At 32.1% G+C, this 16,960-nt stretch overlaps 3 protein-coding genes across 3 annotated transcripts; all 3 read left to right on the top strand.

Annotated features, from left to right (window-relative positions):
* Window positions 1-68: 68 nt before the first annotated feature.
* LOC103851440 (rho GTPase-activating protein 1) lies at window positions 69-2,254 on the top strand. Its single transcript, XM_009128293.3, has 4 exons — window positions 69-664; window positions 960-1,200; window positions 1,273-1,503; window positions 1,582-2,254. The coding sequence occupies exons 1-4, from the start codon at window positions 249-251 to the stop codon at window positions 2,017-2,019; spliced, it is 1,326 nt and encodes a 441-aa protein (XP_009126541.1). The 5' UTR covers window positions 69-248; the 3' UTR covers window positions 2,020-2,254.
* Window positions 2,255-5,988: 3,734 nt separating this feature from the next.
* On the top strand, window positions 5,989-7,184 carry LOC103851439 (protein FANTASTIC FOUR 1). The gene has a single exon (XM_009128292.3). The coding sequence runs from the start codon at window positions 6,376-6,378 to the stop codon at window positions 6,991-6,993; it is 618 nt and encodes a 205-aa protein (XP_009126540.1). The 5' UTR covers window positions 5,989-6,375; the 3' UTR covers window positions 6,994-7,184.
* A 252-nt stretch (window positions 7,185-7,436) lies between these two features.
* Window positions 7,437-14,402, top strand: LOC103851438 (NAC domain-containing protein 90). The gene is made up of 3 exons (XM_009128291.3): window positions 7,437-12,902; window positions 13,544-13,830; window positions 13,914-14,402. Exons 1-3 carry the CDS (start codon window positions 12,743-12,745, stop codon window positions 14,172-14,174), a joined length of 708 nt encoding a protein of 235 aa, XP_009126539.1. The 5' UTR covers window positions 7,437-12,742; the 3' UTR covers window positions 14,175-14,402.
* The last annotated feature ends 2,558 nt before the right edge of the window (window positions 14,403-16,960 follow it).

The raw sequence follows: 16,960 nt of genomic DNA, 5'->3' as shown, positions 1-16,960 counted from the left end.
TTATTATTTTTCAGCGTTAATATGAGTCAGGAGCCAATAATATGGCAAGCGATTAATCTAATAAGGTAAAAGGTTAATTAAAATAAATCGAATTAGGGTTTCAATGAACATTGATTGCACAGTTAATGTTTCCCACCAAATCCAATCCTCTCTGAGCCTTTCCTCTTCAAAGCTTTCATCTTTACTTTGCATGATTTGATCCCCAAACCAAAAAAAGTCGATTCCTTTCTTTCTTGATTCATCTCGCGATGACTGAAGTCCTTCACTTTCCTTCATCCCCAAGCGCCTCCTCCTCCTCCTCACCTTCCCCATCCAATGCCACTCTCCTCCTCACCTCCGACCATCGCCGTTCAAACCCAGTTCCCGGATTCCCCCAAGGTGTTGACTTTCACCGCTCAATCGAACAGCAAAATCAAGATTTGGTCGACGAAGACGACGACGACGGGGAAGGTCAGCAGATATCTTTGCTGGCGCTCCTGGTCGCCATTTTCAGGAGATCTCTTGTCGCTTGCAAGAGCAACCGCAGGGAGCTCTGTAGCATGGAGATCGGTTGGCCCACCAATGTCCGCCACGTGGCGCACGTGACTTTCGATCGGTTCAACGGCTTCTTGGGCTTGCCCGTTGAGTTCGAGCCTGAGGTTCCCAGACGAGCTCCCAGCGCTAGGTACCAACATTGTTCAATCAATTTTCCCAATTTTTGATTTTTGCAATTAGGGTTTGTGATTATGGAATTGATTTTTAAAAGATTGCTCTGACGTGTCATGTGGAGCAGAGGCTGTAGATAGATATGTAATAACACTCTCTAATCAATGAAGTGCTTAGAACACATCCTTGCCTCTTGTGGTTTTTACTATTATATCTATTGGTTGAAGCTACGGTTGCATTGTTCTCTATTGATAAGATATTCTCTCTCTTTGTGTATCTCATCTCTTACCTTTTTTGCTATCTCATCACTTTAGTGCAACAGTCTTTGGGGTTTCAACGGAATCGATGCAGCTATCGTATGATTCAAGAGGCAACTGTGTACCAACCATACTCTTGTTGATGCAAAACTGCTTATACGGTCAAGGAGGCTTGCAGGCAGAGGGTATTTTTAGACTCACTGCTGAGAATAGTGAGGAAGAGGCAGTAAGGGAGCAACTAAACCGAGGGTTTATACCGGAGAGAATTGATGTTCACTGTTTGGCAGGGCTTATCAAGGTATGTAATGCTTGCACAAACTCAGTTTCTTACGCAAATCGATCTTGTTTTTTTTATAATCTTCTGTTTCAGGCGTGGTTTAGAGAACTCCCTACGAGTGTTCTTGATGTGTTGTCCCCTGAACAAGTCATGCAATGCCAAACGGAAGAGGAATATGTCGAGCTCGTTAGGCTTCTTCCACCTACTGAGGCTTCTCTGCTTGATTGGGCCATCAATCTTATGGCTGACGTTGTTCAGTACGAGCATGTTAACAAGATGAACTCACGCAACATCGCTATGGTTTTCGCTCCTAATATGACTCAGGTGAGTACACAACAACAAGACTTATACTCTCAATGTTTTGCTAAACAAAGTGATTGAAATAAACCATTTCTCTTGTAGATGGATGATCCATTGACAGCGCTGATGTACGCGGTTCAAGTGATGAACTTCCTCAAGATGCTGATAGAAAAAACTCTAAGGGAAAGGCAAGACTCTGTAGTAGAGCAAGCTCACGTTGTACCTTTAGAACCTTCTGATGAGAGCAGCGGTCACCAAAGCCCTTCACAGTCTTTGGCTTTTGATCCTACTGAACAGAGTGAAGAGACGCAATCAGAGTACATTGAAGATGCAGAGAATCAGAGTCCAAGCAGCAGTGAGATATCAGATGAATCAACCTTTGAGAACACTGCCAGGAGTTACTCAGAAACAGAGAGAAAAAGTAGTGTGCAAGTGATGGTCATGGCTCCTCAGGCTCAGTGGCCTGTGGGTAGAACGAAAGGTTTGAGCAACTTGAGCCGTGTAGGTTCGAGGGTAGAGCGTACTGAAGCTTGGCGGTGAAGACAAAGGAGCAGAGCAAACCCTTGAGGAGCCTTTAAAATCAAATTGTTGGTTGACCTGTTTTGTATTTGTTAATGTTCTGTTCATGTCGTTTCTATTCTTTTTATCCATGTTCTCAGTGTGCTTTCTTTTTGTTGGACCGTCCATACCAATGGTTAATCAAACTTGTAAACCATGTTGAACCGGTCTCTCTCGGGCCTTTGACGATGTTATGATGAAACATGTTCTTCTCATCTTTGGTATTTTCCTTAAAATTTACAAATTAAGTTGAGATAGTTTGGAAAGATGGTGTTAAAATTGGTTCTTGGAAGGAACCAAGGGACGATTGAAACTCTCAAGAAAAATAGTGGATGACAAAAGCATATTGTAGAGGGGAATATTAATATTTGAATTCAACATTGTGTAGTCATGTAACTTTTCCTAGTGGGTCCAAGAAAAAAAGTTGAACGTCATTTGCATACTTATTGTGCACGTATTTGGATACTCCTTTTTCAGGAATGATTTTATGATCTAATTATATATACTTTTTAAGAAGATTTCTTTTTTTAAAAGCTGCAAAATAATTTAGAAAGATAGAAATTATGATATTTTGAACCAATGGAACTATCTGTTTTTTTCTAACTTTTAGAATACATCTTTAACATTTTCTTAATTTGATAACTAATTTTTTAAGTCGCTAACTATTATTTGGATGATAGATGCAGGATGTAGTTATTGGCAAATAAACATTATGTATAGTTAATAAACACATGTGATGACGTCAGAATAATACTCAATCCACAGAAAACAATTTACCAAAAACTGAATACAGAGACTATATCATTTTACAGATATAAAGTTTGAACTTTATATTGATATACAAGTTCCATCTTTTGGGTTGCATTATAAAAGTTTTACAAGTTAGTATTTCTCCACATATATGGGTTCATCGCCACTGGTTTGGCTTGATGCTGTCGATTTCTAATCTTTATATCATCGGTTGAAAAAAGGAATAGCGATAACATGATCTCTTTTAAAATATCATGGCACTATATTGGAATCAAATCTTGAAAGTTGATATATGATATTTTGTTTTCTTGACCATCTTTGTTTGTTGGTACTTGGTATTTCTCACATGGGATTTAATTTTTATTTTGATATTTTACAAACTAGTTTCTTTTTTGTTTGGGATCAATTTTCTAACAACTAGTTTCTGTTATAGTATTTAGTTTCATCTTTTTTTTTGGCATGAAAGATTATGGATATAATACTGTAATTACTTGACCTGTTGACCATACAATACATTTTAGAGAAAAAGACTAGGATAGCACCAAACCAAGTTTATATTCCCAAAGTAGCATTCAAGGTTCAAAGTCACAAAAATAGGTTTCATTAAAGAGGTAAATATACACTTATACCCCTTGGGTTAATTAATCCAAACCTTAGGGTTTAGAGTTAAGGGGTGGGGTTTTGGAATTAGGGTTTAAAATTTTATAAAAAAAAATATTAAAATAAAAAATAAAAATTTTAAAAACAGTTTTAAAAAGTATTTTTAAATTATAAAAAGAAAATTTGAAAAAAAAAAAAAAAATTCGAAAAAAAAAAAATTGTAAAAATTTCGAATCTGAAAACATATAATCTGAAACTATAAAAAAAAAAATCTTTTTTTCATTTTTTTATTTTTATTTTATTTATTTTTATTTATTTATTTAATTTTAAACCAAGGGTATTAGGGATATTTTACCCTTTAATGAATGTCATTTTTGTGACTTTCTCCTTCTAGTGCTATTTTTGAGACATAAACTTCAAAAGGTGTTATTATTGACAATTGTCCTACATTTTACCTTGAATATCTATAGTATTGTCCATTCATACCACACGTAAAAGATATTTACATTATTGTAGTTTTATTGAATGGTTTCCGACCAAAATTAGACTGTGTTTCTTTCAAGCAATTTGCAAGTGTAGATAGTTAGTAACAAGAATCAAAATATGTAAAATCCAATACTGCATTTAGTTTGGGTTTCGTCCAAAGAGAATGTACGGCACCCCAATGGGAGTTCTCATCAAAGATTCTTGATATATATATATATGTAGTATATATAAATATTAGTATTTAATTATGGATTTCTACAAATTACGGAAAATTCAACCGAAAAATATGCAATTAAATACTAATATATATATATATTAAGAACTTTCTGATGAGAATCTTCTAATGGGATGCTCTAAATAATTCAAAAAACATATATTGTTTTATTTTAAGACATTTATAAGGCTTTAGTAATTTTTAAAGTATCATGAAACGTAGTTTGTGTTTTCAAATCCATTCCCTTAAAATTTCACGAATAAGATTCTTTCGGTGTAGTGGTATTCTTAATGGTTAATAAGACTTTTTATACTAGGAGTAAAGATGCTCCTTCTTGTACGTACTTTGGTTATTCAGCATTATATAAACTAGGAGACATCAATGGTCAATTCGATGGATTGGTATCCGTCAGTCGCTAACGATTAAATCATATATTTTGTGGACGTTAATAAAAATTCGTATAAAAAATATTCGCAAAAGCTTTATCGTCTACGTGTGTTGGGGACTTGGGGTATCAATATATAATAAAGATGTAGATAAAAGAGGTATCGAGTGCAGATGTTGTTGGTCATTGACCAAGTGGAAAAGGTGAAATCGTGATATCTTGTTGGGTGGATAGATTCGGACAGGGCTCCACGGACCACCGGTATGTGGACGTTCGTCACACATCACAAAAACATATATTTTATCGGGCCGGTTAGTTGACTAATGACATACTAAAATGATATACAAATAACTTTATTATTATTATTATTATTATTATTATTATTATTATTATTATTATTATTATTATTATTATTATTATTATTAACCTAAATCATTGTTGATTCGGAGACATGTGTATAATTAACTTTATTGATCAATATAACATAATTACAGAACTCCTAACAATTATTCGAACAAATAATTTTCAACTCCAAACAATTTCGAACAAATAAATTAACCATAGATAATATTAGAGGCTTGAGGACACATGTGTATTTTAAATGGCTAGGGTATTTTGAATATCCAGCCTTAGGTGGAAACGGGTTTAACGAGAAGGACCGTCCCGCATTAACAGACTTACCTACTAGCACAACTGCACAATGTTTAAACTCGTGTACCATTTAAATATATTGAATAACAAAGCAATGATAGTATAGTGGTTTCATATTGTTGACCGGTACTAATACTACTATTGCTACTTCATTCAATGCGAATGCTTAGGAAATCGATCAGGTTATGTTGTACATTTGTGATTAGTCTCCACAACGCCTGATTTTTGCAGAATATCATGAAATCAGATTATGTGGTTGAGGATCACGAGGCTCCCACAATCCAACCAATCAACATCGACTCAACTACATCTCGAATCTGTCGTGGTTTGTTACTATTGGAAGTTCAATGCTTCCTGTCCCAAAAAAAATGTTGAAATCTATAGAAAACTTCCACGTTGCTACAATTTAAACATTAGGTTATAGCTGTAACCTAATGTTTCTCTTTTTTTTTCTATTAAAACCTAAATAACGAAAGCTTTAAATCATAAGACATTTAAAACTGTGTTTCTCAGTCATTTAGATATTATATTATTGCCAATTTTTAAATTTATTGGACAAATATGCCACATTCTTAAGGAAAAATCAAATCCAAAAAAGTTTGCAAAAAGAAACGAATGGTGGTCTGATTCCATAATATAAGGAATATATAAGTAGTCCATATAAAATTATTTGGCTGTGACCAAATAATTATAGCCACCAGAATTCGCACCACTTGGTGGCTCTTCTTTATTCCATTCTCCTAATCCTTTGTCTTCTATAAATAAATAAATATAATTATTTATTTACTTATTTATTTATTTATTGGATTGCTGAATCTGTTGTTTAATAATATCAACTTTTGCAGTGTAACAAGGTCCTCGAAATGTGATTTCAATGGGGTTAACATTTATCGAACCAACATACTGATGCATGTAAATATACATTGAAGTTGCCTTTGTTGGTTAGGCCAGAACTATAGTATTATCATCAAGGTCACAGAATCATCTAGAACATTGTCATCATTCATCACCATTGCAAATCAAAAATCAAATTGACTAACAAAAGTAATATATGTTTAACCATTAATCAGATTCCATTTGAACATTTGAATATAACAAAAAATTTTATCATTTTATTCGAGTATTTTTTCCTCCTAACGAATATATATCTGACAATACCATCTCCTCCTTCACGTCCATCTCGTGTCCTCTCTCTTTCTCCTCCAACCTCAGAAACAAAACCAAGAAACAAACGCAAAAAAAAAAGAGCGCAATGGCAGCTTACAGAAGCTTTCATCAAATATTCGAGAGCCAAAGACAAGACAAGGCTCCAAAGTCGCTTCTTGATACTCTGATCTCCTCTTCTTCACCTTGGAACCCACTCCCAATCAAAGGCCTCCACGTCAGCGACCAAAACGAAACGCCACCGTTTACAGAGATATTCGGTGAGCTCCACTTCAGGGAATCATCTCATTCTTCTTTCGAGAAGGCCTCAGCTGAGAACAGCAGCTTGCACCTGTGTACTGAAGGTCTAGGGTCAGAGAGCTATTACGGCTTGGAAGACGGGAAAGTCAACGGTAACGGCAACGGAGAAGAAGATGATGATCATGAGACTGAAGTGATGAAGGGTAAAGATAACGGAAGCAGCAATGAGGAGTGTGGACCATGGAGGAAAGAACGGAGAGAGTATCCTCCAGCGATGACGAGGATGAGTTTCAAGACGTATAGAGAAGAAGGGAGGCTTGTGTTGGAAGAAGTTAGGATTCCGAAGAGAGAGTTTCTTCTAGCCAGCCGTGAAGACGGTAGACTCAAGCTGAAGTTGGTTCAACCCGAGGATGAGGATGAAGATGAGGACGAAGACCAAGAAGAGAACAAAGATAAACCGGTCTGATCGGTAATCTGCTGAATATTTTTTGCGGTTATGTGGAATTTAATCCGTTATTTTACAAGATTATAAATGTTAAAACCTTCTTTATGCTGGTTTTGGAGTTAAACTAGGCTTTTATCTCTTAATACCATTCTGCAATATTACCAATGTCAAGGAATATTATTTTTTCAAACGGTAGGTTTGGTTTTGCAGTTTTGGAAAATATTCTATACTTTATAAGCAAAGGTAGAGGAGTCATGCATGTTTCTGTGACATAGATAGAATAATTTTTTTTTACTTATTATCAAAATATTGAAATAACATACAACTATTGATATATACATTTATATCACTAAATTATCATTTACTAGAATTTCTATTTATTTTTTTATAACATTTGTACATTAAAAATTAACGTTACTATTTCTGTGGTCAGCGCGGAACAACGCCTGATCAAAAAGTATTTAAAGTCTAATTAAAATTATTTTTGACTGTCGATGTATGGATAACCAAATGTTAACGTGGGAGCCGGAATAAATATTTTTGTACAAGACACTGCTAAAATAATCGTAACACAGGCCATATATCGGTCTAACGTTGTAAAGCCCAACGTAACCAATTCTCATATTAACTATGAAATTCAGATAGAGAACGGAGTAAACATGATGATTTGCCCTATGTTTTTAAACTTGACTCGGATAGTGATCCGAATTACTTTATGAATCACCGGATATATTCAATTGACTGCACACGAATCATATGTCAACACTTTAATTAATTTCAATATATAATTATATATATTAACTATTAAAATACAAAAAGAAAATACGTCTAAGACCTATAGTAAATAATTAAATTTATTTTATTCGCTTTATTTTCGTTTCACGTACAAGATATCCAAAGTAAACTATTTACAATGATCAGTAACGATCAATAACGTTTACAATGATGAAGAGACAATTTAACTAAAAAAACTTATAACTAACATTTGCAAATTTGGAACACCACATTCAAAATATTTTCAACATTCATCTAGATTATATAATTATAATAATCAAAAATGACAATTTAATTCAACCTAGATTACATATCATGTTAACAAGTAGCCAGATTTTAAGTTACATCAAAATTTTACGAGTTTTCTTAAACTTTTAAATAATGTGTTTCTCTTAAAACTTAAATCTTATCACATATTTGATGGTCGGATTTGCCGGTTCGACCACATGATGATAATAACTCAAACTCAAAGTGAAGATAATATGCACTAATTTCTCATAAGATTCCAATCTCAATCCTAAAACTTTTCAGCTTTTTGTTGTATATAATCTCTTTTTGTAGTAGTTAAGAAATTAGTTTGTTTATGTACTTCACTAAATAATATACAAATAAATCATCAATCAATACATTCAGAATAAACTTATGGAAAACAAAAATATATAAATCAGTCTCTTTTCTTAATTACACTGCCGCAAATGTCAGTAAAATATTTCGAAATTTCAATCATTTGTGTGCCCCCACGGCTCACGCATGACAATTGCATGAGTAAAAAAATGTCGTATGATTATTACATTAATTGATTTATGGGCCATATATATATAGGGTGGATTTAGGCCCAAAAGTTTTGGAGGTTTTTTACATAAGCATTTTCCCTAAATTATAGAAAAGATTTCCTTTTGAAATATTTCAAGCTCCCAACCACAACCGCTCAGATTCCAAAGGGTTAATCAAAGCCATCAACTCGAATCTTCGATCAATAGAGCTCTACGGCATTTTATCGGATGTCGATTCGATCATATCTTCTGCATCTCTTTCTGTTTCGTCTTTTTTTATTTCCCGTATCTTAATGGACTGTAGACTATTTGGCCAAAACATGTTTGTGTATGAACCTTTCTAGAGTGGATCTATAAACTCATTCTATAATTAGTGCATTTTTTAGTTGTTCAAAAAAAAAAAATTTCAAGCTCCCTAAATCTCAGATCCATATATATATATATCATGTGTGTATGCCTTGTAATAGAATTGTAAATCTAGCCTTCGTAACGCAATCTTGAAATCACAACCATTTCTAAGAAGCATACTAGGGTTGAATTAAAACTAAATCTAGGTTATGGTCTTGGGGTGGATTTCATTATAAAAATCATAAAAGTTAATCTTCTAGCATAGTGAATTATGTATAAATTTATTCCCCTTTACACAATAGGATTGGGCATGGCTAGCTAGATATTAACTTGGTGGGAGTCGTTATATATCTATATAAGAAATGACACAACAAATGTGTATCTGTTCGACTATGGGGCTTTCCCCTCCTTTAGAGATGGAGGAGACATGCCTTTTTGTGTCTTGGTAATTTGGTTGATGGACAGATGATAGCAGCACTTACTTCGAACGAACGGGTTCGGATGCGGCTGAATCTATCAATGGAGTTGGTGTAATGGTAATGTTAGGGTTTTTTTTTTCCTAAATACCATTTCAATAAAAGCTCTCGAAAGAGAAACAATATTACATGGAAATGAAAAAACGGAGAAAAACAGAGCTAACACATGATGATAATACATAATGAAATAAGAAACTCAAAGTGAAGCAAGGATCAGCGATTTGATTATTCCACTCAGTTATGGTCCTTATGGAAATGAGTGAACCAGAGGGATAAGTATGTGGAGCGAGTATGAGTATGACCAGCAGATGGAGGGATAAGTAAGTAATGTTAGGGGTTGGTTTCCTTGTGTTTATGATTCAAATCACTTTTGGGAAGAAAGATTATTTTAAAAAAGATTAAATGATAAATTTAGTTCTTTGCATGAATGGTTTTAACTTTCTTTAATATACGCTGGGTATCAGTCAAGTCACTTAGAACAACCCTAGTGAAGAGTTTTCAAACAAAGTATGTCAACTATATGTATCTATAAATATTTATATTTTATTAATATATTATGAGAACTCTTTTTCAAAGTATTTCATTTGAGATACTTTGGAAATGAATTCTCATGATTTTGAAAACTTCAAAACAACATTTGATAAAATGTTTTATTTTCTATGTTTTAAGAATTTTTGTGAAAACCTCCTAATTAATCATGCTCTTACTGCGCTCAAGTGTTCATAACCTATTTTTTTTCTTGTCACCTACGGCTCACCCAACGTGTTTAATATTCTTAATTCGAATTCGTTATTGTGAAACCCTATGCGCACGTAATTGTTATGGAAAGTTTTAACCTATTAGTTAGATAGTACTTTCCATAACAATATTGTGTTTATTAACACCAACGACAAAAGTCCCACATCGTTGAGGTGAATCAACGCTCGTCAATGGTGACAACTTCATCAAGATTTTCATTTGGATTTGGAGTCTGTGTGATCTTTTTTTTTTGGTGTAAATGTTAAGATTCATACCAAGATTTTTCTTTTACATAGTTTGTGGATATCCACTTATTACAACAAGAAGAAACAGAGCAAGCGATTACAAAAGGTGATCTTGTCCTGACGTTAAGAATGCGTTCAGAATGCGTTCACACGTTATACACACGCCAGCACACATATCACATATGTATATGAAATCTCTCGAGGTGATTGGTGATACCTTTTTTTTTGAAGAGGTGATTGGTGATAATATCATATAACATACATATGTCTAGGAGCTTGTCAGGAGATAGATTTAGGATGCCAATACGTTTAAAGTTTGGTCCACTTATATCATGAAACTAAATCATATTGTTTGTGGATATATCCATACGGTATGGACCACTGTTTACAATCTATTTGCATATCCGAAAAAGGTTTATTCATATGCAATATCTACTTTTGAAAATTAGTCTAATCCATTCCACGGATCCATAATACATATACTTCAAATTAATAAAAAAACATATATATATATATATATCTTTTAACATATATATATAATAAATTAGTTTTGGAAAATTATATATATATATATAGTCAATGCTGATAATTTTGGAAAATTAGTAATCACCATAACTTCTTATTTGTAAAAAAATAAAAACAACTAAAGTTGAAGGAATGATATAAGGTATTTTATATGGAATGTTTTTAAAAAACTTTTGAAAAATTAAAAAAATAACTACAATTATCATTTAATTAATAGTATAATTGTTTTTACAACTAAAAATAAATAAATAAATCACTAATAATTTATTATTTTTGAAAATTCATACTCTTTTTACCATTATTGATTCTCTTAATCAATAACTTCCTAATGATCAAAGAAAACAACTGATAGACGTAGACCATCTTTAAAATCTGATAAATTACTAGCATCTTGTAAATTATACTAAATTGCTTGTAAACTATATGTAGCGTAAGTTCATAACCATGCAGGTGTAGTCGGATGGTACGGCTGACTTGAAAAGATAATAAACGCTTTGGATTCAAAATTTATCATTTAAATTTATTTATTTGTGTGGTGAGTTAGCGTGGATATCGAATCCATGTACAAAAACCGGATTTGCCTATCACAAGTAAGCCGATCCGCAAGATATTAGTCGAGCCTTCGGGCTCGGATACCTCCGGTTCTAAAAAAAACTATTATTAACATATACAAGTATACCAAAACGTTCACTAATGACTTCTTTTTAGTCGAGTTTGACATTTCTAATAAACCTCAAGTTAATAGAAGCCACTCATTTGTTTAGGAAAGAGTCTCGGGGGTGGACCCATTTCTTAGTTTCCGTATTGGTTTATCTATCTTTGTTTTAAATTAGAGATTAGACCCCTAAATCCTAATGACGGGTCAGATAACGCTAGACTGTTTATTATGTGCATAATTAAACGCAATGTTTAAAGAATAACAACTACGTGCTTTATAGAAAATTAGTTTAGGCGAATTATCTAAAGCCGAAGCAAAAGCTTTAACATATTATTGATTTATTTTATATATATTTTACCATTTTATAAAATATTTTAGCTTTTGATTTTAATTATAAATTTTTTTAAAAAAATTATTAAAATTTGATAAATAAAACAAAAGAAAATAGATAAGTTATAGATTTATACTAACATTATTGATTAGTTTAACAAATTTAGATCAATTTATACCTATTAAACCGATTTAAAATGATTTCATTTAAATCATATAAATCAAATTTTATAAAAATCATTTTGGATAAGATCGATTTACCGCCTAGGCCTAGACCGATTTTTAAAACCATGATTAAACGTATATTAGTGATGCAACTGATCTTTGATATACAATATTCTTTACGAACCTCATTACAAAGAAAACTGTCCTAATTAACAAAATTAAGATTAGAAAACAAACCCTAGAAACAATTGATTCATCTGAATTTGCTTCAAATAAAGTATTATATTCTAAAAAAGGCAAGCCATTAAGGAAAAAAATAAAAGGCAAGCCGAATAGAAAAAAATATAAAAGAAAACAAAGAGAAAAGAGACTGAAATTTGACGCTAAGACGAGGGCTTGACTCGTTCAATTGGCGTACGTGCCTCGTAAAAAAAGCTTTACTCAAACAGTAAACACATGACAACGAAAGTAATATTTAATCAAACACACATAAATGTACAAGAACATCCTTGTCTTTTCCCATTTCAGTATAAATAAAATTTAATACTAAAAGTCTAAAAACGCGTAGACCTTTTCTCGTTTCACTCGGACAAACCAATCTCTACTTCAACAACTTATTTAATGCCAGTGAGACCATAACCTCTAAGTTCAAGAAGCAAATCGATTTGTCACAACATATATACAATAAAGACTTTAAGAGGTTTCCCTTTGCAGCAAGTCAATTTACAACATACAAAAATGGCGGAGGAGCTCACCATTGGGTTTCGCTTCTATCCCACGGAAGATGAACTGATTGCGTTCTACCTACGAAACCAGCTCGAAGGAAGGAATGATGACTCAATGCACCGTGTCATACCAGTCCTAGACGTCTTTGAGGTCGAGCCTAGTCATCTTCCAAGTACGTTGTTGCTTGTTACCCTCATTCAAAAATGTAGCTTCAACTTAGCTCCATTATGGCGTTAAAATCATCATAATATTACTTGTTGAGACTTGAGACACAGGAGCATGGTACAAGTTAGGTTTTATAGCACGTAGATTTTTCCATTTTAGTGTTGTATAGCTGCCATGCTGTCATGTCTGGATTGTGGATCAGGCTACTCGGTTTTCTTGTTTTAGGAAAACAATTACTATAGTTAACCAATTGATATTGGTTTATCCGGCTTTGGTTTGGTTTCATTTTTAATATATCTTTATTTTTCACAGAAACCATAGTTTTGGTTTGGTTCCTTTTGTTTTAGTTTCCTGCTTTGGTTTTTCAAATATAAAAATTGAATTAAAAATAAACAAGGGACAAAGAGGCTGTTTTTTCATTGTAATGGTATTAGTCATTAGGACTCGGTATATAAAGGGATCTATATGAAATAACAGATCATTAATTGTATTGATATTGAGACTAAGATTGGTTTTTTGATCAGACCCATTTTATTCATTTTAATTAAAGATCCTATTATATATTAATAATACAAACTAGATGTGGTAATGTTAGTGTGTGTGTGTGTGCTCTCTTTTTGTGTGTTTAAAAAAAAATCTTCTTGGCAGATGTTGCGGGGGAGAGATGTCGAGGAGATGCTGAGCAATGGTTCTTCTTCGTGCCAAGACAAGAACGCGAAGCAAGAGGAGGCAGACCAAACAGAACCACTGATTCAGGGTACTGGAAAGCGACTGGATCACCTGGTCCAGTCATTTCCAAAGATAACCGAATGATTGGAGTCAAGAAAACTATGGTTTTCTACACTGGAAAAGCACCAACCGGAAGAAAAACAAAATGGAAGATGAATGAGTACAAAGCCGTTGACGAAACAGTCAACTTCTCCACAATCCCTAAGGTTGCATGTATAAAGTTTTTATAACGGTTGTTAGAATAAATAAATAAAAACTCATTAATGTGTGTGTATTTTTATAAATGTAGTTGAGACATGAATTCAGTTTATGTCGGGTCTACATAACATCAGGAAGCTCAAGAGCTTTTGATAGACGCCCAGTGGGAAGTTTACAGACAGAGAGACTGCTTACAAGTGATGTTGGAGTTGCTGAGACATCATTTCGTGTGGGAAGCTCACCAGAAACTTCCATGTCAGGAGGAGAACATGTTGATCTCTCTGTGAACACAGAGATGGTTGATGGTTTAACTGAACCAATGTGGGAATGGGAACAGCTGAACTGGTCTTGAATCTAGCGAGATCCATAAGCAAAATAAAGTTTACTACGTTCTTACGTTATTGTTTTTTAATTACCATGGAAGTTGCAGGTCTTACGCCCATTATATCCTATAGATCTAAAGCTTTTGAAATTACGTTGATGATGATTATAAAGATTCCTTACGTTTTTCCTTGTAACGTAAGAATTTGAGAAAGAATAAATGACAAAAGGTGAAACTATAAAATGATTTTATTAAGTTTTCTTTGGTGTAGAAACTCAAAAGTCAGATCCATCCATGCTAAATTATTAAACGAAATAATCAACAAAGAGGGAGGAAAAACGAGACAAAAACAAAACAAGGATTAAAAGTCCAAAATAACATTATATAACTAAGTTTTGGTAGGTAGTAAGTTAGAAAGTAATATAGTTGAGCATGTTTTCAAAAAGACATGATAATAAACTTCAAATAAGAGAATAGAGCCAAAAGAACATAATTGTTTTGTACTATAGAGAAAGTGATGTATATGCGTGATCGCTATAAAGGTTAAAGTGGAGAAGACTAAAAACTCTTTTAGTCTTCGCTACTCGATAGTTTGGAGCACGACCAATGCCCGAAGCCAATACCTAAATTACAACTTCTTTCTCTAAGCTTTAGTTCTCAGAATTTATGCAATTCAGCATACTAAAATTGTTATATGATTAGTAATACTATTCCTCTTATAACCCAAGATTGAAATCAACAGCACTTTTTTATTTTTGCAAAAAAAAAAAACAACACTTTTTTATGTATTGATCTAATAATTTCAAAATCGAATTGAGATTTAGAATACATAAACAGTTTTAAATTAATTTTAATAACTTTTTTTTTTTGACAATTTGGAAATCGTACAGTTTATGTATTATAACTTTAAAAATATGGGAGACAAGACGAACGCTACATCTGGATGCCTAGAACCTACTTTGAGTCATTCATAGTTACATAATATAAAGGACCTCAGAAAACTAATTCATTAGGATTGGCTAACAAAATATTTGATTTAAATTTACAATCCAAATTTTGAGTAGATAAGAAAGTCAGGTAATTTGATTTCTGTTTAATTAGGTTATCTGCTTACATTTGCGGTTTACATTTACGGCATATGCGTGGACATATAAAAAATACTAGGTTAAGATCCGCGCATTGCGCGAGATGAACATTATATATAAATATTATTTTATGTATTAAATATATGAAATAATAAATATATATTGAATAATTAAAAGTCAGTAACTATTAGATATATAATTAAATTGGTGTGAACATATAAATCAATTTTATTAATCCAAAAAATATTTTTTTATATTTGATAGGATATGTAATTAAATTTAAATGATACTAACATACATAGTATATTTTAGTATATTTTTAATATTAATGTCTATTAAATGATGATTTCTACTCATATATTTTTTTGATCATTTGTATCTTTAAAACAAAAATTAAATTACTGATAACAAAACTTTTATTGTGAGATTAATAGTTTTAGTAATTTATATTTTTTAAAAATAAGTTGTCAATGTTCGTTCAAAATTTTTATCAAAAAAATTGTTCAAAGTAAATTTTGAAACTAAATTATTTATGTATTTTATATGGTTTATAATTTAATTTAAAACGATATATATATATATATATATATTAAAATAATTAGTTAAATTAGACTTTTTACTTGTATAATTTTGTAATCATTTGTATTTCTTCATAACATAAATTTTAAACCATGGATCACAAAATTTGAATGTGAGATTTTTAACAGTTTTAGTAATTTATAGTCGTTTTTAAAAATTCAAAATATAACATATACAGAAAAATCTAAATTTTTATTATATGGTTATTGTGGTTGTTTAATTTATTTAATAGTTTTAAATTAAACAAATATGATAGAAGATACACTAATTTTTTTATCAAATCTTTATTATTCAAAATCATTAATTGCCATATATACTTTAGCAACATTAGGTAATTCCGTAAATTTTATTAAAGGAAATAATAAAGTACATTAATGATGAATTTATTGTTAGTTTAATAAAAAATTTATTATATAATTAGATGGACCAACATATTTCTCTAATGATTCTAAGAATCAATCTAGTGATGACATGTGGCTACAAAAAGAAGTTGTAATGCTTCTCAAATAATATATAGGGGATTTTCTTTTATAAAAAGTTAGGATTGTCATTCATGAGTTTATTAATAGTAATACTGTTTTGAAGTTAATACGCGTAATGGACACAAAACATTTGTCAATATCCCAACATTAATAAGTGTTAGAATCTGTAATTATTACACCTTGGTAAAAATTTACTATATATACTCTTAAAGGTAACTGAGTTAGGTTCGCCCTCAGGTCAAGTTTCCTATCCGTGCTTACCGACCATGCAATACTGATGACTTTTTTTTAGCAAGGGCATTAATATGCAATACTGATGACTTTTTTTTAGCAAGGGCATTAATACTGGTGACTTTTTTGGACGAACAATCTCCAGAAAGAGAACCAACATTAAACATTACTCCTGCGTAAGGTGAAAGTGAACGTTTGTCTATCTTCCAGATGTATCTAGATGCTCTATTATTTAGTCATTCACAATTTTCAACTGGACCATATGCACGTAATGTTCTTTCAGGAACCCATCTACGTATTTTCACTTTCATATGCTCCATCTAAATGACACCGTTATATGCACTACCAAATACCAGTTGGCAGCTTCATGTAAACAAAACATCAGAATGAGCAAATTGTTAAATTCAGACATTATATTATAGAGTCTTAATTTAAAACC

Source organism: Brassica rapa, chromosome A02 (genome assembly GCF_000309985.2).
Source record: "Brassica rapa cultivar Chiifu-401-42 chromosome A02, CAAS_Brap_v3.01, whole genome shotgun sequence".
Lineage (NCBI taxonomy): Eukaryota > Viridiplantae > Streptophyta > Magnoliopsida > Brassicales > Brassicaceae > Brassica > Brassica rapa.
Note: the sequence above shows the minus strand (reverse complement) of the source record. Positions and strands in the feature narration are given on the sequence as shown.

Coding starts and splice junctions, on each gene's coding strand:
- LOC103851440 (XM_009128293.3), top strand. CDS start 249: ATGACTGAAGTCCTTCACTTTCCTTCATCCCCAAGCGCCTCCTCCTCC. Junction 1,201..1,272: donor GTTTGGCAGGGCTTATCAAG/GTATGTAATGCT, acceptor CTTCTGTTTCAG/GCGTGGTTTAGAGAACTCCC. Junction 1,504..1,581: donor TCGCTCCTAATATGACTCAG/GTGAGTACACAA, acceptor TTTCTCTTGTAG/ATGGATGATCCATTGACAGC.
- LOC103851439 (XM_009128292.3), top strand. CDS start 6,376: ATGGCAGCTTACAGAAGCTTTCATCAAATATTCGAGAGCCAAAGACAA.
- LOC103851438 (XM_009128291.3), top strand. CDS start 12,743: ATGGCGGAGGAGCTCACCATTGGGTTTCGCTTCTATCCCACGGAAGAT. Junction 12,903..13,543: donor CGAGCCTAGTCATCTTCCAA/GTACGTTGTTGC, acceptor TCTTCTTGGCAG/ATGTTGCGGGGGAGAGATGT. Junction 13,831..13,913: donor ACTTCTCCACAATCCCTAAG/GTTGCATGTATA, acceptor TTATAAATGTAG/TTGAGACATGAATTCAGTTT.